Source organism: Fukomys damarensis, unplaced genomic scaffold (assembly GCF_012274545.1).
Source record: "Fukomys damarensis isolate Sample0158 unplaced genomic scaffold, DMR_v1.0_HiC HiC_scaffold_34, whole genome shotgun sequence".
Taxonomy (NCBI): Eukaryota; Metazoa; Chordata; class Mammalia; order Rodentia; family Bathyergidae; genus Fukomys; species Fukomys damarensis.
Genome location: NW_022900946.1, coordinates 6,552,919 through 6,576,244, shown reverse-complemented (window position 1 = coordinate 6,576,244; position 23,326 = coordinate 6,552,919). Strand labels below are relative to the sequence as shown.

The 23,326-nt window shown below is 41.6% G+C and overlaps 2 protein-coding genes across 4 annotated transcripts in view; one reads left to right on the top strand and one right to left on the bottom strand.

Moving 5' to 3' along the window:
- Nucleotides 1-6,665, top strand: part of LOC104861834 (cytochrome b-c1 complex subunit 2, mitochondrial) — a 44,384-nt gene extending 37,719 nt beyond the window's left edge. For 2 of the 3 annotated variants that reach the window (XM_010623437.3, XM_010623438.3), the window contains 2 exons: nucleotides 2,491-2,644; nucleotides 4,071-6,665. In XM_010623437.3, the coding sequence (XP_010621739.1) occupies nucleotides 2,491-2,644; nucleotides 4,071-4,154 (238 nt within the window). In that variant the 3' untranslated portion in view covers nucleotides 4,155-6,665. The remainder of the gene's footprint in view (nucleotides 1-2,490; nucleotides 2,645-4,070) is intronic. The other variant, XM_010623436.3, reaches the window with a different exon arrangement.
- Nucleotides 6,666-7,166: 501 nt separating this feature from the next.
- On the bottom strand, nucleotides 7,167-21,201 carry Pdzd9 (PDZ domain containing 9). The gene is given in 5 exon segments (XM_033758510.1): nucleotides 7,167-7,500; nucleotides 13,067-13,172; nucleotides 13,175-13,255; nucleotides 18,844-19,023; nucleotides 21,129-21,201. Coding segments are annotated over 5 exon segments (732 nt in total). The 5' UTR covers nucleotides 21,160-21,201.
- Nucleotides 21,202-23,326: the final 2,125 nt, after the last annotated feature.

Below are 23,326 nucleotides of genomic sequence, written 5' to 3'. Positions count from 1 at the left end.
AAAAAAAAAAAAAAAAAAAAAAAAAAAAGTAAGCAAATAAATACATAAATTAAAACACAGATATACCCTACCACCTAGAGATATAGTCATGAACATTTTGGTTATTTTTAAATGTAATTTTTAATATTATATATATGCACTTACATCCTTTAAAATAGCATGTTGTAGAAATTTGAAAAAAAAAATTTTTTTAAATATCATTGATTCCATATCAGTGACACTCTTCCCATCCCATGTCCTCCACACTTATTTTTTTTGGTTGTACTGGGAATTGAATTTAAGGCCTTCACTCTATCCCTAGCCCTTTTTTGGTTTTGTTTTTGAGACAGGACCTTGCTAGCTTGTCCAAGCTCAGTTTAAACTTGTGATCATCCTGCCTCAGCCTCCCGGAATGCTAGGGTTTCAGGCATGCCACCACTATGTACAGCTCCAGTGATTCCTCCTTTGTAAAATGTTATAATGATGTTTCTTTTTACTCAAGTTACTAAAGACTTATCTAATATTAATTGGTATATCAAAAAAACAGCAAATATGCCTGTCATTTTCTACAGTTGAAAATAATAGGCTATAAAAGATATCTTTGGACTTAAAACATATATTTTAAATTATAGTTTGCCCTCCTTATCCAGAGATTCTCTATGGATTCAGCCTACTATGGATAAAAAGTATTTGGGGGGAAAATTGCATGTATACTGCACATGTGCAGGCTTCTTTCTTGTCATTTCCTAAACAATACAATGTACCAAATGTCTACATAGCATTCACATTGCATCAAGTATTGTTAGTAATCTAGGGTGATTGAAGTGTATGAGCGTTTATGCATAGATTATATACAAGCAGTATGCCATCTTACGAAACAGACTTGAGCATCTGTGGATCTTAGTATCCATGGGGGTCCTGGAATCAGTACCAGAGGACAACTGCATAACTAGGGGACAAGTGAATCTTGGTATAGATTCCCAACTGGGTTTCCATAAGATACCTGATTTTATTTTTTTTCTAAGGAAGACAAAAGATTTGTCACTGTTTGGTGATTTTTAAATTCTCACTGTTCACATTAGAAGCACTAAACAACACTCCCCTCCTGACTCATTGGTATTTAAGGGATTTTTCCTTTAACTAAAACTCAGGGAAAAGTTGGAAAATAAACTGCATTTTCCTATAGCAGTTATGATATTTAAGGTTAAGTCGGTCTAATTAATGACAATTCCAGATTAAGAACCTTGTAATTCATTTGGTCTCTATGATAATTTATTAATCCCTACACAGGAAGCATGACGGTATGAATTATAACTCAGTATGGAACAACTTTTACTTCTCATTTCTATTGCTAGTATTGTAGTTTTGCACTACAAAATTACATGCTCCCCCTCCTGTTCTGGGGGTTGAACCCAGTGTCTCATGCATGTAGCTCTACCACTGAGCAACATCCTCAGCCCTAAAACCAAATATCTTGAAAAACTATAACACAATTTATTAATAATTGTAAGCATGAATCTAAGATAGTAGGATACAGTTGTACTTGCTTGTACCAGAAGTAAACAACAGCAACAAAAAAGTATAAGAATAAATTGAAACACTGGATTCACTTAGGGAAAATCTAAGTCTCACATCTAGTTTAAGAAAATTTACAAGTATTTTGTTAATAAATATAGCGTAGGTTTTTGTTTTTTTGTTTTTTAGGTTTTTTGAGACAGAGTCTCACTATGTAGTTCAGGCTGGCCTTGAACTCACTATGTAGCCCAGGCCAGCCTTGAACTCAATGCAATCCTTAGTGACAATATGGACAGTATGCTAAAATTGCTGTCTTAAATTGTAATTACATTTAAATGGGAGTCTTACCATAGAATGCCAAAGGATGATCATTTATTTGGGGTTTGAATAATTTAGTGCCTTATTGAAAACCATGTTTATAAGGAATAATAGTTGCTTTCCAGAATTGTGAATTTGGTCATCATATTTTATTTCAAGTTGATCCTTTGTGCCCATAGTATTTAAGTTCCTTAGTCTTACAAGTCCTGTAGTAGCCTTCCCTGTCTGCCTTCTTCTTCATGCCCTATCCTTGCTGAGACAAATCTCAACGTTTAAGTAATACTTGGTGGGGTGTGTGTCAGCCCAGAGCATTCTGCCAAGTGGTAGTACCTTAAGATCCCACATATGTAGATTTCTTTGTTTAATAGAAATGCCTAAAATTATCACTACAAATGTATCATAAGACAGGAGGAGTTACTTCACATTAAAATAGCTTTATCTGTATGTAAGTTCTGGTCCAAAATCAGAAGGTAATCTGTTGAAGTTTTAGTATAGCTTTGAATTGACATCTTTCTAAACAATAATTTAAGTAATAAGCTATTTCATGAGCTGAGGAAATAGAACAGAGGCCTTGAGCTGTTAACTTGCCTGTTTCCCAAGAACATGTTGCAGAGTTTGAGATACATGCTTTAAAATTGCCTTGCTCCATAAAACTGATTCCTGCCTTTTGTTGGACAGGAACAAGCTGAAAGCAGGATACCTAATGTCAGTGGAGTCTTCCGAGGGTTTCCTGGATGAAGTTGGGTCTCAAGCTCTAGTTGCTGGTTCTTATGTGCCACCATCCACAGTCCTTCAGCAGATTGACTCAGTGGCTGATGCTGATGTCATAAATGTAAGCAAATGAAATCTTAATAACTTAACATTAGAGAACTTTAGTGATCCATTTTCAGAAAGAATACAGAAGCTGCCTTGGGCTGTATGTTTTGCCCTTGTTGATTGGTCTCTCTGTTCCTAGTATGGAGACGGGAGGCCTCGTTACCATCAGATAATGAATACTACCTGTCTGTGTATATGTGTCTTCCTCATTCAAATAAATCATCGTTAGGTTACGCCATTTTAAATTCTTAGAGGTCAAGAAGAGTTAAATACTGGTGATGTTTTAGGGTAGGATCTAAATTGGAGTTGGTTGTTAGTTTTTCCTCATTCATTCCCAAGAAGTAAATTCATCCTGCCAATCCTTCACTATCTAGTGTCAAGATTTTCTTTACTTTGGTTAGCCTAAGACATTGCTCAGCTCCTGCTACTTTTTTCCCCCACAATCACAATATGTGATTGTTCTTTACAACACTGAGTTGTGACAGCTAGAAATGTGTCTTATACTTCTTTGTATTTCCTACTATGCCTAATAAGCATGTAAACTACAGAGTATTTCTAGAGTCAGTGTGTTTTCCAAGTCTTTTCTACATTAAAAATGCCAACTCCTTTTCTACTGTAGATATCTTAAGCATCTTCTTGTCAAGGTATAGTGATCATAGGACAGAAAAAAGGGACAAGGCTATTTTAAGATAAAAACTCTGACTTCAGTTGGACCCTAAGTTCATCAGTGTATACTCTTCTAAATGGCTCTCTTCCATCTTTCTGAGACTGTACCCGTCTCAACCCAGCTGCCTCCGTCGCTGTCTCTCCTTGGAAAGAGCTGGCCTGAGATATTATGGGCATTCTCCCTTTACCTAGACCTGCTTTGTTGTTTTACACTTAACTTAAACTGCTAGTCTTTGAACTTGAATTAATGCCATCAGGAATACCAGGACATAAAGTTTGTCTTTTAACTTAGCAATCATTGTATTTCAATTGACTCAGTACAGATCTGCCTGTTATCACCCTGTTTTGCATGTCAGTGAGATTTTCCTCATCCGCCATTCAACACTGCCCTCTTATCTAGAGGACTGCCCTTACTCGTTTGGTCACACATATGATAGGGTATTCATACTCACATAAAGCACTACCATCTCACGGTTAACTGTCACAAGAGACTGTTAAAGAGTCTTAATAACTTAACATTAGACAACTTCAGTGATCCATTTTCAGAAAGAAAATGCTGGCATAAAGGGCTTACTGGCATAAAGGGCTCTATCTATAAAGTCTTGAAATGACAAGATTATCTACTTGATGATACATAAGAACTTCAGTGATCCATCTTCAGAAAGAAAATGCTGGCATAAAGGGCTCTATCTATAAAGTCTTGAAATGACAAGATTATCTACTTGATGATACATACTGTTTCTTTTAACTTTCTGTATTCTTCTGTTTATTTAAAGGCTGCAAAGAAGTTTGTTTCTGGCCAGAAGTCAATGGCAGCAAGTGGAAATTTGGGGCATACACCTTTCGTTGATGAGTTGTAATACTAAAGCACATTACAGAAGCCCTGGACATTTTTCTCAGCCTAGAGCAGCAAACACATGAAAGTCAAAAGTCTCTAATATAATGTTTCTTTTTTCTCAGTTGGGTGAAGTATCTTAATGTATAAATTTAGGTAATTATTCCCACCTGACCTAGAGTCAATAAACCATTCTGCCTAAATGTTTTTCTTGCATTTTGCCTAGTTAATCAATAAGTATTACATACTGAGACCTTTATTTTAGATACTTTAAAGGAGATAGGCCTATAATAATTGAATAAGTGAACTATATCAACTGAGAAACACCAGAAACTATTTAAAAAGCTAATAAGCAGCTATCAAGATAAAAATTTCCACATTATTATTAGTGACTTTTAAGATAAAAACAAGTTAGAGAACCAGCCAGTGGCTCTCAGGTAGGCAGTGCCCATCCTGGGAAGAAACTCAATATAAACTTAATATAAACCTTCTGAAGTTCATGGGTTTGATGAGGCTTAACCACTTCTGGGTAGCCCCCAGCTTCAGGAGTTGTCCTTCTGAGCAAGAAAATGACTGCAGAATTAAAAGAGGTCATGGCCTTAGCACTTTGGGGCCCAGTGAAGGTGAAAAAAGAGGAAGAGGATAAAAATGTACTGAGTCAGGCATCCTTCCAACGAATGCATGCTGAGAACATCAAGGTCTGGGCCCCAGGAGAGGATCCTCAGCCAGGCCTTGATTTATCAGAAGAGAAAAAGGGTCACAGTATGTCCTGGGACATGGCACTGGTTCTAAAAGCAACATAGGAAGCACCTGCTGCTGTAACCCCAATCCTTGGCAGCTGCTCCTTCCCAGGGACTCTGGCCAAGAGTGAGATGCTATAGACTCAGGGGGACCTGAACTTAGATGCTGAAACCAAGAACCTAGTTAGTTACTTGTTTCCAAAACAAATGTGTGAAGAAGCTGAAAAACCCCTCTAACTATCATGCAGAATCCAGAAAGCTGACCCTCAGGAACTGAGTTAGGAGAAGCATGTGGGAAAGGAAACATGTTAAAGAGGCAGAGAATAAAGAAGAAAAAGAAAGACTTCAGACAAGTATCACATACTTGAAAGCTTCAAAGAAGAACAGAAATGTAAGAAATCTGGAGGAAGATACAGCCTTGAGTCTGGCTCTGTTAAAAATCAGAAAATCCCACCGGGGCAAAAGCCTTTTACATATAATATTTGTGGCAAGGGCTGCTTCATTCAGAGGGCAAACCTTGTGCATCAGAGAATCCACGCTGGACAGGAACCATTTGGGTGTGCAAAATGTGGGAAAGCTTTCATGCAGAGTTCTAATCTGACTGTATCGGAAGATCCATTCATTAGAAAAGACCTTCAAGGGCAGTGAATGTGAGAACGCCTTCAGTTACTTCTCACAACTTGCCTAGCACCAGAAGATCCACATTAATGAAAAATGTTATGAGTAAAAGAAGTGCAGGAAAACTCAAACCTCATTGTCCACCAGAAAATTCATACTGGAAAGAAGCCCTTTTCCTGTAATGACTGGCAAAGCCTTCACTCAATGCAAATCATCGTATGCATTAGCAAAGTCATACTGGTGAGAAGCCAGTAGAAGTGCAGCATGTGGAAAAACCTTCAGTTGCTTTTCACACCTTATCGTACACCAGAGAATCCACACTGAAGAGAAACCAAAGGACTGCAGCAAGTGTGGGAAAGCCTTCAGTCAGCTCTCTTCCCTTATTGTCCACCAGAGAATCCATAGTAGAGACTTTCCATATGTGAGAAACTAATGTGGGAAGGCCTTCACATGTAGCTCATACCCACTTATTCCCGAGAATCCACACTGGTAAAAAACCTTACATATGTCTCGTGTGGCAAGGCCTTCAGGTAGAGGTTAAACCTCACTGCAACAGAGGACCCACACTGGGGAGAAGCCATATGAGTACAAGAAGTGCAGTGCAGCATCCATTTCTAACACCTCGTGTGACACCACAGAACCCATCTTGTGGAGTGACACACTAAGGAAGAGGAAGACCTCCAGCCATTGTTCACAACCTGCTAACCCCGGAATTAGACACCAGCCTGCCATTTTCTTCCAATTTTATAAGAATGAGGCCTGTGTCCTTTAGAATTTTAAGCACAAACACGATAATTTCAAAGGTTAAAGAATGGGAACTGAGGCTCTCAAGGCAATGCGAGAACATTGTTTTAACTGTGCCCTAAGCAGTTGTGTGTTCTGAAAAGGAACGCGGCTTTTTTAGGAATAGGTCATGCAAAGCTAACTGATAATGAGCCTATCTGGGGAAAGGCCTTGTTTACTTAGCTTTGTTTTTTGTAACGTAATTGCTTGAGGTAAGATGCAACAACCCCATTCCAGGATAGGAGAGTCAGAGCTTGCCCGAGCGCCCCGCCCCCCAAAAAACTTACTTTGGGTAACAACAGTTAAGTTGTCTGGGTTAAGTGGTCTGGTTTTTAGCCCTTTTTTCCCCAGGGGTGATCTATCACTGAGCTACATTCCCCATTCCTTTTTATCTTTTGAGATAAGATCTTGTCAAGTTGCCCAGGTTGGCTTCAAACTTGTGATCTTTCTTCCTCAGCCTGCTGAATAGCTAGGACTGTGGATGTGCATCAGCATACCCAGCTTCCGTTATTTCTTTTTAGGACATAAGTTTTACAGAAAGGAAAAACCAAATATCAAAAAATATTTACCTCAAATTAAATTTCTCCATTGTATTCAGACATTTAGATACTGGGTTCCTGTACTGCATTTTCTAAAAGATGAAAAATTCTCAGGGTTTTGATGAGCTGAATAATGTTGCTATTTTATTGGTATTTTATTTGATGATTTGTGAGGCCTCTGAGTCCTTCACCATCACACAAGAAAGTGTCTAAAGCTTTTCAACACAGTCCTGGAAGAGAATTGATAGGTCTGTACTTATTCTGTAAGAATGCCTGCAAACCTGTACATGGTGAGGAATAAAAATTGGGTGTTTTCAATATAAATGCTTGTATGACCACATATAGGCAAAGCACTGCCTAACCAACTTTAGATACTGGTTGACCTTTGCCCTTCTCAGCTTGGGCATAGTCTTCCGGCCAAAATGCATCTGAAGTAGAGGAAGCCGAGGAAGAAGAGCTGTCACTGTCTTGCTCTGCCATTGTCCACTGCAGAGAAGGGGCTCTCATTTTCTTAATGCCTTTTCCAACATGAATAGTGTGGTTTTCATTTTTATATTCATGCCATTCACTCAAGGTAGATACTGGCATCCTTGCAGGCTGTTGTCCAGTTGACTGTGGACCTAAAACTTCATCTTCATCATCATCACTGCTGGTAACAGAATCATCTGTTGTCTGCTCAGTGTCTGGTGTGCTGAAATGAAAAGTGAAACTAAAACTTTTACCTAAAACTTCATCTTCATCATCATCACTGCTGGTAACAGAATCATCTGTTGTCTGCTCAGTGTCTGGTGTGCTGAAATGAAAAGTGAATGAAATGAATTCTTAATATCAGCAAACTTATAAGATATGGTGTCTTATAACCTGCTTGGCTCATAAAAAGAAATACAAATTGGTTTTAGTACTACCTTTCTGCATCATTGAAGTTTTTATCTTTTTAAAAAATACCTTTAAAGTTGAGCTTTGTGGCACACACTTTTAATCCCAGCCCCTCTCTGGGAGGGTGAGGCGTGAGGATCACACATTCTAGCCTGGCTTTGAACTCCAGGCCGTCCTACTGCCTCGGCCTCCCAAGTGCTGGGGTCACAGCCATGTGCCATCACATCTGGCTTTTATTCTTAAATTGACTCTTGCCTTAAATTGATTCATACTACTTTTTGAAACTGCACAAATTTAAACCATACTGCTGACCGGAATCTTAGGAGGACTTAAAGGATGGATTTATTTCACTTCATCTACAGTGACAAGTTCAACCTGACAATCTCCTGAAAACTGTTCTAAAACAAAACAGTTCATGTGGCAATAACCAAAAAAGATCACTGATTGCCAGGGGAGCCAGGAAATAGCCTCAAGGATCTTCAACATGCTAGTCATTGTAAGTCCTTGAGTCTTCTTCTCATGATACTGCCACACAGAACATCATTCTCTGCCTCTCAGGGCTTACAGATGTGGATTTATAGAGAGCACTTCTACTCAACATTCACTATTCCACCTCTGTTGTCATCCAAAAGCTTTCAAGATCATTTTTGTTTATTTTTTTATTTTCCCCAACTGTTGGCTTGTTTTTGAAGTTTTTTGTTTTGGTTTGGGTTTCTTTGAGACAGGGTCTCGGTATGTAGTTCAGGCTGTCCTTAAACTCAGTGTAACCCAGGCTGACCTTGAACTCAAGACAATCCTGCCTCAGCCTCCAGAGTCCTGGGATTACAGGCGTGCACCACCATGCTGAGCTGGCTTGATTGTTGAAACATGGATGAGCCTCTGGACTTTTCCAGGGCCTGCAGTACTTGTACTTGATATTACTTTGCAGGACAAATGCGTCCCTCACTGCTTTCCCTCATCCTTTGCTCAGTGGATCCAAAACTAGATCTTTGAGATTATAGCCATCTGGCACATTGCTTCCTGCTAATAGGAAACAGGTTTCTTCCCCATGCCCTGCCAACCTGTCAGACTTGCTAGACTCTTGCCAATCTGCCTTATTTACTTTTAAGAACTTAAGCAACTTTTTCTAAATTTTATCTATTGTATAGTAGGCACTTGGTACTGAGTCATTTTCACTGACAGCCACTAGTCTTAAATGGTGAGATTTTCTTTATCTTGGATTTAGGGCCATGCAGGGAAATTCACAACTCAGGATTAAAACACTTTGCCTTCTGACAGATTCAGGACTTCCTGAATGAAAACGAAAAATTAAAGTTCTTTTTACACTTTAAAGTTTTAAAAATTAAAAGTTTAAAGTTTTAAAAAATTTAAGTCCTTTTTCTCAGACTGTAAGAGGTGAACGGGTGGTAGAGTGAGCTCGAATTAAACTGGCGTTAGGCCACAGCCAGCAGAGGTCATGGTTGGCTGGAAACAAAGATTTCATGCAATTAGGCCCACCCAGGGCATGATATGGAGTGTCTTCGCTGTACACAGTGCTGTCTGCTGCAGAGAAAGGTCTTGCTGTGAAAGAAGTCGCCCTTCCCCTCATGCCTTCCACATGTTACCAAAATGCCTTCACTGTAAGAATTTTGCTTAAGAAAGGATTTAGAATGTGCTTGGTATTTTTTGTAAGTTTGTGGGCTTTAGCCTTGTACTTTAATTGTGCTCTTTTTCTCTGTTATCCCTTTGCTTTTGAGTAGTCAAACTGCCATCCTCAGGTTTTAATATTCTGAATCTTCTCTAGTATTGGAAATGCTTAGAACATACCGGCTCTATAAGCAAATGGTTAGGAACTCAGGCTTTAGAGTTGCAGTCTTCAATACAGAGACCTCTGGCTGAATGGGGCTGTTAGGTTTAAATGAATTAAACTTGAATATAATTTTTAAATTCCTTGGTTACATTCCCCCACATTTAAGTGCCCAGTAGCTAGTATATGAGAAGAAAGTTGTTAACAGCCCTACTCTACAGACCTGTGCCCTGTATCCTTGTGCCCCATGGTAAACTTTTTAAACACTGCTACCTGTAAAATGAGCATAAAAATAGCATTTGCAAAAGGATTAAATGGCCTACTTGTAAAATCCTGTTGCAGTGCTGACCACACGGTATGCAATGAGTTAGTTAAGTATTCACTAATAGCTTTAATGATTGTAAATCAAATCAGCATTGATCTGGTCACAGGAAAAACAAATCTTCCCCAGTTTGTCTGATCCAGAGAGGATAGCTGTTCCCTTTTAAGCCCACCATTATCACTTAGGAATATCAGTCCATCTTCTGGGTTTCTGGGAGAAATCAGAGATGGAGATTTTTTTCCATGAAATACAAGATTTATAAATTGGGCAACTAATAAATATTTTTTCATTTAAAAAATTTTGAAATACACAGAAGAATGACAAAACAGTTTAATGAAGAAAAAAATTATAAATGTGTGTGTGTATATATATATGTATGTGTGTGTGTGTGTGTGTGAGAGCAAATGTCTTAGTGGCCACCATCCAAGTCAAGGAGTGGAGTATTACTGCTGCTGGTTAAGCATCCCATGTGTCTTGGCTCTCTACGGTCTCTGCCCTTCTGGGTTTTTTTAAATGTTGTGAGAGCTCAGCAGAGCACAGCTGTGGGCTCTGCCAGATCTTTAGCCATAAGTCTGGGTCTCTGCAGTAAAGTTATAATATGGGCCATGTGTCTTTGAGCAAAGTTACACAGCTACAACCACTAAGTGTTCAGAAACCTGACAGAATTAAAGGCCACTGTTGCATCAGAGCATCGAATTGGACGTTAAGGGAAAGGATCTAATTCTGATCCTTAGAAGAATCCCCGTTAAATCTGGTACAGATAAATGAGATTCAAAGCTGCTTCCAATTTTTCATTCATTCTTCCAATAATTGAGCCCTCCACCATGTGAAAATTTCATAGAAGGCTTAGCAGAACTAGACTGATTCAGTCCCTACCTTCTTGGAATGTACACTTTCCTAGGGAAACATGAACAACTGATTATACATACTATTTAATCAAAACTGGGTAAATGTAGAGATAAAGAATGCAAAGAAAGCATACAGCAGGTGGTGATGCCTCCTGTTTGAAGGCCTCTTAAGAAAAGAGCCTTTAGGGCCGGGGATTTAGCTCAGTGATTCCACTGCCTGCCTCACAAGTGCAAGGGCCCAAATTCCATCCCAGGTATTAAAAAAAAAAAAAAGAGCCTTTGAGGATGAATACTGAAGAGAACACTTACACATGTTACAGAGCAAAGAGCAACACAAGACCAGAAGGCTGAAAGCCCAAGAGGGTTAGAGGATGAGGACAGAAGCATGAGATGAAGCCAGACTCTGTATGGCATTATAGGCCAGTGTAAGGATTTTGGCATTCATTCTAAAATCAGGTCTTCAGAATCTTAAGCTGGAAGATGCTATGACCACATTTGCATTGTAAAGGGATCATCCTGTGTGGAGAATGAATACGGAGTGAGAGTAGGTACACAGAGGTCAAATGGTGACTGTCTGGGACAGTGGGAATAGCCAGAGATAGAAGTGTACAAATGTGAGAAGATAGAGGGTAAATGACAAGTCTTAGAAACCAAGCACAAGCCTAAATATCTGGCTTGTTCAAGTTGGTAAACACTCACCAAGATAGGGTCATAGCCAGGTCTGGTGGCCCATGCCTGTAATCCCAGCACTTGGGAAGCTGAGGCAGAAGAAGTTTGAGTCCTGCCTGGGCAATTTAGTGAGACCCTGGGGATGTAGGTCAATGCAGGAGACCTGCACACACACACGCACGTACAATAGGACCACTGGAAAATCACTGTTGAGCTGGCTTTCAGTCAAGCTAGAGTTCAAAGGATTTATTATACATCCAGAAGAGATCAAGTGGGTGTTTAAATATACAAGTTTGGAGATAGTACAATTTGAAAGTGACTAGCGTATGGATAGTAATAGAAACCACAAGCATCAATGAAATTGAAATTGATTGCCAAAGAGACTGAGCCAAAGGCTAAACCTTAAGGAATTTTTAAAATTGAGTTTATTGGTACATTTTAGGTGTACAGTAACACTTATCATTGGGATCTTGTACCTATACATGACAGGTCTTGGTTCTCATTTTTTCCCCTTGTCCCTGCCCTCCCTTCACCCCCTCCTTCCCTCCCCATTTACAAACACTTTATTTCCATTTTTTCATTTTCTCATATTTTTTTTCTTTCCCCTTATTACCTTTCCCCTACCACACTGAGCCAAAGGCTAAACCTTAAGGAATTTTTTAAATTGAGTTTATTGGTACATTTTAGGTATACAGTACAGTCACACTTATCATTGGGATCTTGTACCTATACATGACAGGTCTTGGTTCTCATTTTTTCCCCTTGTCCCTGCCCTCCCTTCACCCCCTCCTTCCCTCCCCATTTACAAACACTTTATTTCCATTTTTTCATTTTCTCATATTTTTTTTCTTTCCCCTTATTACCTTTCCCCTACCCTTAACCTTGAGGAATTCTGAGTTGGGGAAAAAGACCAAGAGGAAGTGAGAAGTACAAGAGTGTGGCATCGTAAGCCTGGCGTGGTGGCACACATCTGTAATTGTAGCACTTGGGAGGCTGAGGTAGGAGGATAGCCTTGTGTTTGAAGCCAGCCTGAACTACATAGCTACACCTTGTCTCACAAACTACAAGATAAAAAAGTGTGGCAACACATAAGCCTGGGGAAGATGTCCGAGGTAGAGGTAGAGGGGTAGTTGTAAAGTGTAATGCTGTTTAGAGGCCATGCAAAGTAAATACAGGAGAGTCATTGCAATCACAGCTGAAGGCTGTGGATGATCCCCAGAAGAACCTGCAGCTGAGGCACAAAGCCATGTGTAGGTGGAGGCGGGCTGAGGAGTGAGCACTGGGGAGTGGTGTCTCCTGAGAAAATGGAGATGTCGACGTAGCTGAACAAGTTTGGAGGGGACTCCAGGGTGGTACAGTGGCTGCACAGGACAGGGAAAGGGGAGTAGACTTGGAGGGAATAGCATAAAAGGGCTTCAATATTATTAGGAAGGATTCAGAGAGAAAAGCTAACAGCACAAGTGCACATTTTAAGAGCTGACTGGAAAGAAGGGCACAATGCCTGTAGGCTTGGGGACAGAGCTCCCACCAGAGACTGCTGATTGTTTTTAACCCCAGTTGCCTTTATCGTGCTGCCTCATATGAGATCCTGCAGACCATCTTTTCCCAAAGGATCCAGCAGTTCTCTAAATTATTCTGGCAATGTCACCAGTCCCTCCTCCCATAGTCCTTAACCATCTAATAATTAAACCAGGTCCCTGTGACTCACAGGCCCTGGGTTCTGCATTGTAACAGAGTTCCTAAATTAAGTACTTACCTAAATGTTACCGGGGGTTTTATCTCAGGATTTAAATCATATATTTCTTGCCATTCTTGGGGTATGTCGATAAAATCTCGGTACACCTTAATTTGTAGCACTGTATGGTGATGTGTTGCAAAAGCTTTAACAATTCCCGAAGTGTATAACCTAGCACATTGGCATGACCGACACTAATCAGAACATCACCTGAAGGAAGAAAAATATTATCAGTAAAACTAAGATAATGGGTTTTAAGGGCCACATTGATTTCTGACTTCATTGTAAGGTATTTTATCTTGGACCAAAACCACTCTTTACCCTTTATTAAAAATGTTCATCTTAGGGCCAGGGATGTAGCGCAGTGGTTCCACTGCCTGCCTCTAAAGCACAAGGACCCGAGTTCGATCCCCGGTATGAAAATAAATAAATAAAAATAAAAATGTTCACCTTGGCCAGGAGTGGTGGTACAGCTGCCTTGGTACAGGAGTGCTTGTGCAGCTACGTGGCAGTCTGAGAAAGGAGGACTGCAAGTTCAAGGCTAACCTAGGGAATTTAGTGAGACCCCATCTCAAAATAAAATGTAAAAGGGACTGGAGCTATAGCTCAGCACGCCCTGGATTCATTTCTCCATATTGAAAAAAACAGAGTTCATCTCTTTGACCTCAGTGTCCTCTGCGTAATGAAGAATGATTGTGAGATGCTTTCTTAATAGCAACATAATGGAGGATGTTCTGCTATGTTCTTGAGACACTGCTAAAATTCTTGGTATAACAGAGGCTAAAATCCATTTATAGTCTGAACCATCCTTTAGCTTCTGAAAATATATTAGTTTCAAGGAAAATGAATGATTTTTACTAGTAAAGAAAAAAACCACTTAGACTAACTGATCAGTAAATGATCTGCTTTCTATTATACCTGCCTGGCAATTTCCAGTACCCTCCACAGTAAATAGCCTGTATTAAACATCAAGCCTTTTATTAATTTTCAGCTCCTTTACAGAATTAGTTGGGAAAATAAGTCTGTCTGAAACATCAGGCAATTAGCTTGCTTTAATTATGCTTGAGGTGTATGCACAGTGCATGGGTTCAGAGGGACTTTGCAGCTAAACTCCTACTTGAGGGTTGTGCTGGACAGGAAGGGAAGCATGACAGTCAACTGTGGAGCAGGTGGGAAGAAGACACCATCTTGGCAACAAATACGCCAACAAATACTCCATTTTGGACTCCCAAAATGGAAAAAGCTAAAAAAAAAACCCCAAATAACCTATATTCACCCTTGCTGACATCCCCCATTCCCACCCCCAGTAGCTGGGACACCAGCCTGTAAACTAGATCCAGTCACCAGACACTGCCTCCCAGGTCACTTATCCTGGAACAGAGGTGCTGGGGGTGACAACAGCGCTCAGCTTCTGGGAGTGGTCTTGCACAGCTGTTTGCTCTCTCCCATTTTCCAAGCCTGCTTCTTCAGCTTTTCTGGCAATTCTGTCACATTTCTACCCTAAATTCAGGGCCCCACAGGACTGTTTTGTGTTGCTTTCAGTGACAAACCCTGAATGCTATTTGCATTCAGAAAACACTTTGAAGAAGGAATACAAAAGATTTATTTTTTTAAGGACAGGCTCATTTTGGGTAAAATAGCCGTCAAAGCTTATTAATACAAGCTTATTAATACTGACATCCTGCCAAACGGTAATGGGGCTTTTAGAACTGACATGGGTTGAAGTTGAACTTAGAAAAGATGGGTCCACCTCTCTGTGTGTGGGAAACTAGGTACCCCAAATCACTGTCATTCCAAGACAGCTCAAGCCCGACCTCAAAGGAAAGAAGGGTTGAGAAGAAGCACCTTTCTCTGACACTACACCTTCATGGGCTAAATAGGAAATTACACTGATGCTCAAGGATGCTTCCAAAGAATGCTATGAGGCTGGGTGTGGTGGTGCATGCCTCTGTTCCCAGCACTCAGGAGGCTGAGGCAGGAGGATTGCCATAAGTTCCAGGCCAACCTGGGCTACATAGTGAGTTCAAGGCCAGCCTAAACTGCATAGTGAGGCCCTGTCTCAACAAACAGACAGACAAAAATGAACAAACAAGACAAAATGCGATGGACAGATTTCCCCAGTGCTAGATACTATCAGAAAGAAAAGTTTCCATTAGTGCAGAAATGAATACTTAGAAGGATGGAAAAAACCCTCTACCTCAGTCTTAAGAAGTAGCTGGGGGTAAAAATCGACCATGTACCCGAAACTAACTCCATGATGAAACAAGGCTTCTCCCAGCCACCTGCAGGCTGCACAGTATGAAACAGCTGCTTTTCCTACCAAGGTTAATTACAACGGGGAAAAACCCTCTCTGCACAAGCATACATGCCTCATGTTAAAAGGAGTGTTTATAGCTGAAAGCTATGGCTTGGCATTCTGCTTAATTATGTTGTAAAAGGGTGACTTTTATCAAGACAGCAGAAAATAAACAGCTTAATTCCCTGACCGTTCTGGCTGTAAACTAAAGGTGTCAGCGTATGAATGTGATTACTCTAGCAAATAGATATTAACATTGCCCTTCACAGAGAGACACTAGTTTGATATTTATGAACACCAGACTCATTACACATCTTTTTTCTTTTTTAATGGGCTGTAGGAATGACATTATATAAACTGTCTTAGTTACCTATATTAAATTAGCTTCGCAGCAGCCATGCCACTAGTGAAAAATTTATTTTATTTCTTTTTCTCCATTCCTCTCAAATTTTAAATTGCCCATCTCTTTGGCTCCCCACTGCACTCACAGTGCCTAGCCAGGAGCCTGCACACAACACACATTCGGGGAAAGCTATATTCATTCCTTAAGACTTTGGACATCAGAGTCCATTAAAGCCACAATGTGGCCGAGAAGAATTTAAAGCCTGGCCAGAATAAACTAACACTGAACTAAACTAGGAAATCAACATGAAAGCTTATTATGAAATACCAAAGGAGAGAGCTTTGAAAACATGGATGAAAAAGAAAGGTGCTCAGAGCCCATGGGATCAAAGAAATAGCAAGCTTCCATGACGGTCACCTCCCATCTTGTGATGATTGTCAAAAGTGGCTGAATTACAGACTGAAATCTAGACACTGAAAAACACTGGCTGACATTTATTTCATAAAGAGATTTGAAGCTCTGGCCTCTCTATATTGAAATCTTCTAGTTATTAGGCAATTGGCTAAAAAGGGATGGACTTTCTAGGCAGATGTGAGCTCAAATCCCAGCTCTGATCACAGATGTAAGCATGTATATTGAACAAATTACTTTATCTCTCTGAGCTTCTATATTTGATTATCTACATTCCAGGAATGAATCAGTTCAGAGGGACTTTGCAGCTAAACTCCTACTTGAGGGTTCCATAATAGTTATGGAAACACCTTGTACAATGCCTGGACAAATATTCATTTCCTGTTTGTATATTAAGCATGGACGTAATAAATGTGCCAGTACTGGTAGGTAAGTCCTGGATTTAAAAGGTGAATTCAACACAACCAACATTTATCTGAGTGCAGCAAATCTGACAAGAGCAGAAAAGCCCGTGAGAGCTGTCTTGTAGTTTTAGTCTGTGCTACGGTTTGGACAGGCGTCCCCCACAGGCTCATGTGTCAAAGGTTTAGTCCCCAGACCATGGACCTGCAGGGAGGTGATGGAATCGTCAGGGGGCGGAGCCTAGCGGTAGGAAGTGGAATCACTGGGGGGTGTGCCCCTGAGAACGCTGCTACTGCACCCCTTTCCTGCCTCCATTTTGCCTGAAAGATGAAGATCTTCCTCTGCCACACACTCCCGCCATGACCTGCTACCTCCCCATAAGTCCAAAAGCAAGAGAGACTTCTGCTATGTTCTGAAACCGGAAGCCATGGCAAATATTTCCTCCTTATAAATTGTTTATCTCAGGTATTTGTCACAGTGGCAGAAGGCAGAATCTTGGAAGTCTAGAATCGCCCTGGCAATTTGTCTCCCAGCACCAAGTAGGATATGCAAAGAAAATGCTTTCAGTTTTGAGGTAAGGCAAACCATTTTGTAATAGTAGCATTTATCCACTTTCTCATTTAATCTGTTGCTGCGAACCTGAGCTGCAAATTAGAATCCCCTGAGATGCTTTTAAAGCATGAACTACCCAGTCTCAAACCCACACCAATTGAATCAGGACCTCAGGGGAGATGGGGCCGGGGATCCTGGTTTTCAAAGCTCCCCAGGTGATTCTAATAGCTAACCAGCATTGCTAGGAGTCCTGTATCACAATCTTTCCTGTTGTTTTGTTTTTTGTCTTGTTGAGACAAGGTCTTGCTATGTGGCCCAGCCTGGCCTCGAACTTGCAGCTATACTTCTGCCTCAGCCTCCTGAGTACTGGGATTACAGACTTCTGCCACCATACCCATACCACAATCATTCTTTATGTTTTTAAAAAAGATACAGTCTAGAGAATTGCCAGTATTTCTTTCTTTGGTACTAGGAATCGAACTCAGGGCCTCGCACTTGCCAGGGAGGTGCTGCCCTAATTGCCCCAGCCAGTATTTCTAAAATACTTGAGTTTTTAGAGCACTTTCATCAAAATTATTTCATCAAATCATAGCACTCTCTTGACAAACACAGGATTCTTCCAATTTGGAAATGAGGTTGAGATGGAGCATAGCTCAGTGGTAAAGCCCTTGCCTAGCATATGTGAGGCCCTGGGTTTGATTTCCAGCCCTGGAAAAAAAAAAAAAAAAGAAGAAATGAAGTTGACTAAGGCCTAGAAGCTTACATGACTTTGCCCAAGGACGCAGAACTAGGAAGTGGCAGGTCTCAGACCTGAATTCAGGCCAGCCAACCTGAAAGGTTTTTTCTCTCACCATGTCACCACCCTCATTGTACCTTCCCCACTCCTGAGCATAGCACCAGGCCCAAGGTAGGCACTCAGAAGGAAAGGACATCTTGCATCGGATAGAAAATATATTCACCCAGAGCCAGGCCTGGTGGCACATGTCTGTATTCTCAGCACTCAGAATGCTGAGGCAGGATGATCTCCATGAGTTCAAGGCCACCTGGGCTACATAGTGAGTTGAAGACCAGCCTGAACTACAGAGCAAGACCCTGTCTCAAAAAACAAAAACAAAAAAGAAAGCAAAAATATATTGATCCAAAGACCAGAGAAGCAGGACGCTACTGGTAAAGCTCTGGAGTCTCGGAGGGAGAATTCAAATCCTACTCTTCAGCGTAACTGTCTGCTTCCTTGCCCTATTAGGTGGTTTGATGCAGAATCTATCTCTCAGGGCTGTTGGGAGGCTGAAATGAACTCATGCATCCAAATGTTAGCGATGGCTGCTGCTGCCCCCAAAAGATGTACTTCTGAACAGAGTCACAAACTGCAGTGACACTGGGCCCTTGTTTGTGTGTCACTGATAAGGTGCAGAGGACCCTGGATAAGGAGCTCACCCTTGATTTCCTCACCTGTGAAAAGAGGACGATTAACAGCTCCCAACTAGAGGACTGTTGTAAGAATTAAGATTAGTGTAAGAGGGGCCTGGGATTTAGCTCACTGGTTCTGCCACCTGCCTTGCAAGCACATAGGACCCAAGTTCAATCCCTGGTACCACCCCCCAAAAAAGATTATTGTAAGAATTAACTCTCACACCCAACAGTGAGAGTTGTATAAGTGATAGCCATTGACTGGTACATGTAAAGTTCTCAGGCAATAGCTTTGTATCATTCTGGTTCTCAGTTATTTTGGTTACGCTGAAAGCCCGTGACTCCCTGAAGACAGACTGGAGGGAGGCCTAGGGAAACCACGCTCACCTGGTTGGAATTTCCCGTCCTGGGCTGCAGCCCCCTTCTTGATGAGGTGGATAATCTGGAGGTAGGGCCCATGTTGGATGACGATCAGGCCCAGTCCCAGGCTGCCCACTGTGAGTTTGGTCTGCTTCGTTTTTTTCAAGTTGTGTACAGAAGGCTTGAGCTCTAGCCTATCTCGGCTTTCTAAAAGAGAGGGGAGTGGGGGAGAGAGGAGCTTGTTTCAGTCATTGACTGCAGCATGGCAGCAGTCCCTGGGGTTCTGAAGCCAGACTGCCTATAACCTTCCTTTTCCTCAGTTTCCTGGTTGGTAAAATGAGGATAATAAATAAAGTGCTATGAGAATTAAATGACAACATTAAAGGGCTTTTTCACTGTGCCTGGTATATCATGGGTGCTTAATCAGTATTAGTTATTATTACCCAGTCACTTAAAATATTTAATTGATGCTGGCATACAGGGTGTGGTGGTGCCCGCTTCCATTCCCAGCCCTCAGGAGGCTGAGACAGGAGGATCACTACGAGTTCGAGGCTAGCCTGGGCTACACAGTGTGTTCAAGTCCAGCCTGAACTACATAGTGAGAGCCTGTCTCAAAAAACAAACAATTGAACATTGATGCAGAGACAGTGTATTTAGATCCTGGATTTACTGTAGTAAGACAAAGAGATGTGTTTCTTGCCCTTAAGGATCTTATAACTGAGTGGAGGAGACAGTTATCAGTCAGTTATAGAAATATAAATTGAGAGCAAATAATAACACAAGCTATGAAGGAAAAGGACAGAAAGCTCTTTGGTACCCAGGCATGGTATGGCATGCCTGCAATCTCAGCACTTGGGAGACTGAGGCAGGAGGATCCAGAGACCAGCCTACACTACAGAGAGAGACCCCATCTCAGAAAAACAGAAAAGAAAAAAAAAACCCTCTGAGACCAGATAACAGGAGACCAAGGACTTATCTGCGGGAGGCAGATAAATCAGGCTTCTCTGAGGGGGTAAATATGAATTAAGGTTGAAAGGACCAACAGGAAATATTTATATGAAGGAGAATGGGAGAGAGCAAAGTGTACCCAGATTCTGAGACAGGGAGCCCTATTTAGAACAAGAAGGAGGCGAGTACAGGGATGGGGTGGGGAGCCTAAAAGCTATGCCAACAAGGGCTGGTGCTCAGGTTTACCTTACGGAAAGTGAAAGTTGTTTAAACAGCACATGATCAGATTTGCATTTAAAACAAAAATAAAATCAAACCTCTGGCTGCTTGTGGAATCAAGACATGGAAAGGGCCCAAGCATGTCGATGGCGGTGACAGTGGAGATGGACAGTAGGTAGATCCAAAAAGCATTTGAGAGGAAAATCCAAAGACTTTGGGGACGATGGGTGATGGGGTTGGAACATGTTTTCTACAGGACCAAATCTCACAAGAAAGTTTGGAGGGCTAAGCAGTGATTTAGGACAAATGATGTTCTGTGAGGAAGCTTCCAGAAGGTTCTTTTTCAGTATACCTTTCCAGGATTCTGTGTACAACTCCTTCCACAAGGACGAGTGGGAGTGGCATACTGCAACTCGCCAGAACTCTGCCACAGCTGTCTGTGTGACTGTGGTGATTTCAGGGCCATTGCTGAGCAAGGCTTACCCAGCTGTGGGGAGCTGGCAGATTTCCTAGCCCTTTGCTGAAAGCAGATGGCCTTTGCCATTGCCAACCTCGCCTTCCCCCAAACCACAGAAGCTTTCTGGCTAGAAAATAATAATAACAGAATAAACAAGATGTGGTCTTCAAAGCCTTCTAGGCCAGGGTTCAGGGAGCAGTTGAGGGCTGGGGCATGCTCCCTTCCTCAGCATGCTTATGTCAGGCAGGCTTATAATCTATGAAGTCTAGTATCAAAAGACAGCGGGGTTCAGTAACAGAACTCAGACTCAAAAAGCTCCATTCATAATTCCATTTTTATGACATTTTTTCCATGGAAAAGGCAAAACGCTAGGAAACAAATGAGAGTGTGGGCAACCGGGGTGGAAGAGGCGTTGGTGCCAAGCAGGCAGCTGAGGGTAATAGGGCGGAGGGGTGGCACGGTTGCCTATGTTCATGGAGGTGGGGTTCGACCTTAGATATATGCTCGTCAGCACTCAGAGCTTTTCACTACACAGGGAGGGGCGTCTCACTGCACGGAAATGATACCTTGATAGTCAATGAGAGAGGTTACCTCCCAGGACAATAGTGGACTGTCCCATCTCACAAAGGACAAAAAGTGATGAAGTCTTGGGGCCCAGGGCTTTGCCCTCTCCCCGCTCCCCAGTTACCATTTTTGCTTTTTCCGACTGCCTTTGCCATGGCCCAGAGAGGGTGGACAGTTGGAGGCTTCCGGAGCCAAGAAGGATGGAGTCGTTCTTTTCTCAACAGTTTGGAACACTGCAGGGGCCCGTGGACCGCGGGCGCCGTCCTTCAGGATTGCCGCCAGGGGGCGCTGCAACAATACCCCGAACTGTGGTTGACGCGCGTTCTCTGGACCCTGAAAAACGTGGCGTGGGTATTTCACCTACGTGTAAAAACCTCAATGGTGAAGACCTCAATGAAAAGAACGAAGCTTCTCCGGGGAAAAGCTGGGTGCTGCCTCACACCGGGGTCTTCTTTAATTCTTGGTGAAACAGCGAAATGGGAAAGGGGCAGAGTCTGGAGGAGAGTGTCTCCAAGACAGGAACCTATTTAAGAGAAAAATCGTAGCTAGACGATCATAGAAGATCGCAGAATACCTAGAAGATCAAGGGATCCCCTGCTGTGCTCCTAATGATGGTGTTTTGAAATATTGTTACATCAACAGCTCCAACTGCTTTGCCAGTGCACTCTTTCTCATGGATGTTTTGGATGAGAAAGGCCAAGGGTGGCCTGAAAACAATGAGTCACTATTAGGAGAAGGATTAATTCTTCCTTCTTTTTTTCCAAAAAAAGCCTTCCTCCCCCCCACACTCACTCATACAACAAATATTCACTGGAAGCTGTGCTGTGGTTTGTGGTGATGCTAAGGACAGAGCAGTAGGCAAGACAAATAAGGGCTCTACCTTTGTGGTATTTATATTTAATAAGCAGATGAAGGGGACAATTTTCGTAAATACTGTATAAATTATTGCAAATAAATTCCACAAGGGAGGACAGAGGAATGTATAAAGAATTAAGGTGTCTTAAGGACATGTACCAACTACCCACAATGAATGTAATCATTATGTACCGAATGCAAACATGTACAAATAAAAATGTTTTAAAAATTAATTCCAAAAGAAAAAGAAAACAACATCCAGGGTAGATTCCCCTACATAATGAAACAGTTTAAGCACTTCAGGGTGTTCAGCCTCTCAACAAGTAGTAATCAAACACTGTCCTAAGATTTCCAGGTACACCTGAGTAGGTCCCATCTATTCAGCTATTAATGTGGCTCCACCCAAACAACAAACCAGGGCAGATTTCTTGTTGGATAAATTCTGTGTGGCAGATGCACAGGGGTACTTTCAACCTCAAGGTTTCTTGTGACAGGTTACCCATTTCCTTTCCAGTCTGGCAGGGCTTTACTAGATATCAGGTAAGATCCATCATTAAATACACACTTTTCTTTCATCTTATCAGTAGAGAAACGGTAGGACTGGGTGGGAATAAGCATGCCAGCCTTCTCTCTATCTCGGTCTGAAAAAAAATATCTCTTTAGCGTTGACGGCAAGGTCACACTGATCGGTGGAACTGCAAGGTAATAAACTGTCATGGGCACTGCTGTGCGGTCCAGATCCCCTGTGGCGGCTAAAGTGTTAATGCCACCTGCCCTTGCCTCATGACCCCTGCTGCATGGCCAAGCTCCTACCTTCCTAGTCCAACTAGTACCTAACAGACAGAGACTACCACAGGGACAAAGGGCAGGTACAATCCTGGGCCTTAACTCAAGACCTGTTACCCTTCAAAAGTATGGTATGTATTCTTCTCTACCCCCTCACACTTCTGAACAATTTTACAGGCCTCAAAAACCAGGTGTATCATTAAAGCCAGGAAGCTTCTTTGGCCATGGTGTCTTCAAGAACAGGCCATAGTGTCTTCAAGAAAATAACACTGTTGGGATCAACACAGAGGGACAGAATAAACAAACTCCATTAACCTGTTATTCATTAAAAGCAAAAAACTTTGTGTTTTCTTTTGGGGCAGTCAGGGGTTTAAAAGCTGCTTTTGCTAAAACAGTGACTCTGGGGCCTACAGATGCCTGTTGGGCAACTGAAACAGGATAAAGCTTGGTATCTTTGCCCTCGTTTTGTATCTGTCTCTATTACCTTAAAACTTTGGATCAGATCCATACTCAGCTCTGCATATAGACATGTTTATCATTTAAGGAGTCTCTGTCTAAAAACTGGTAATATAAAGTTTATTAGGGAATGGGGATTTAGCTCAGTGGTTCTACCACCTGCCTCAAAAGCACAAAGTCCCAAGTCTGATCCCAAGTACCAAAAAAAAAAAAAAAAAAAAAAAA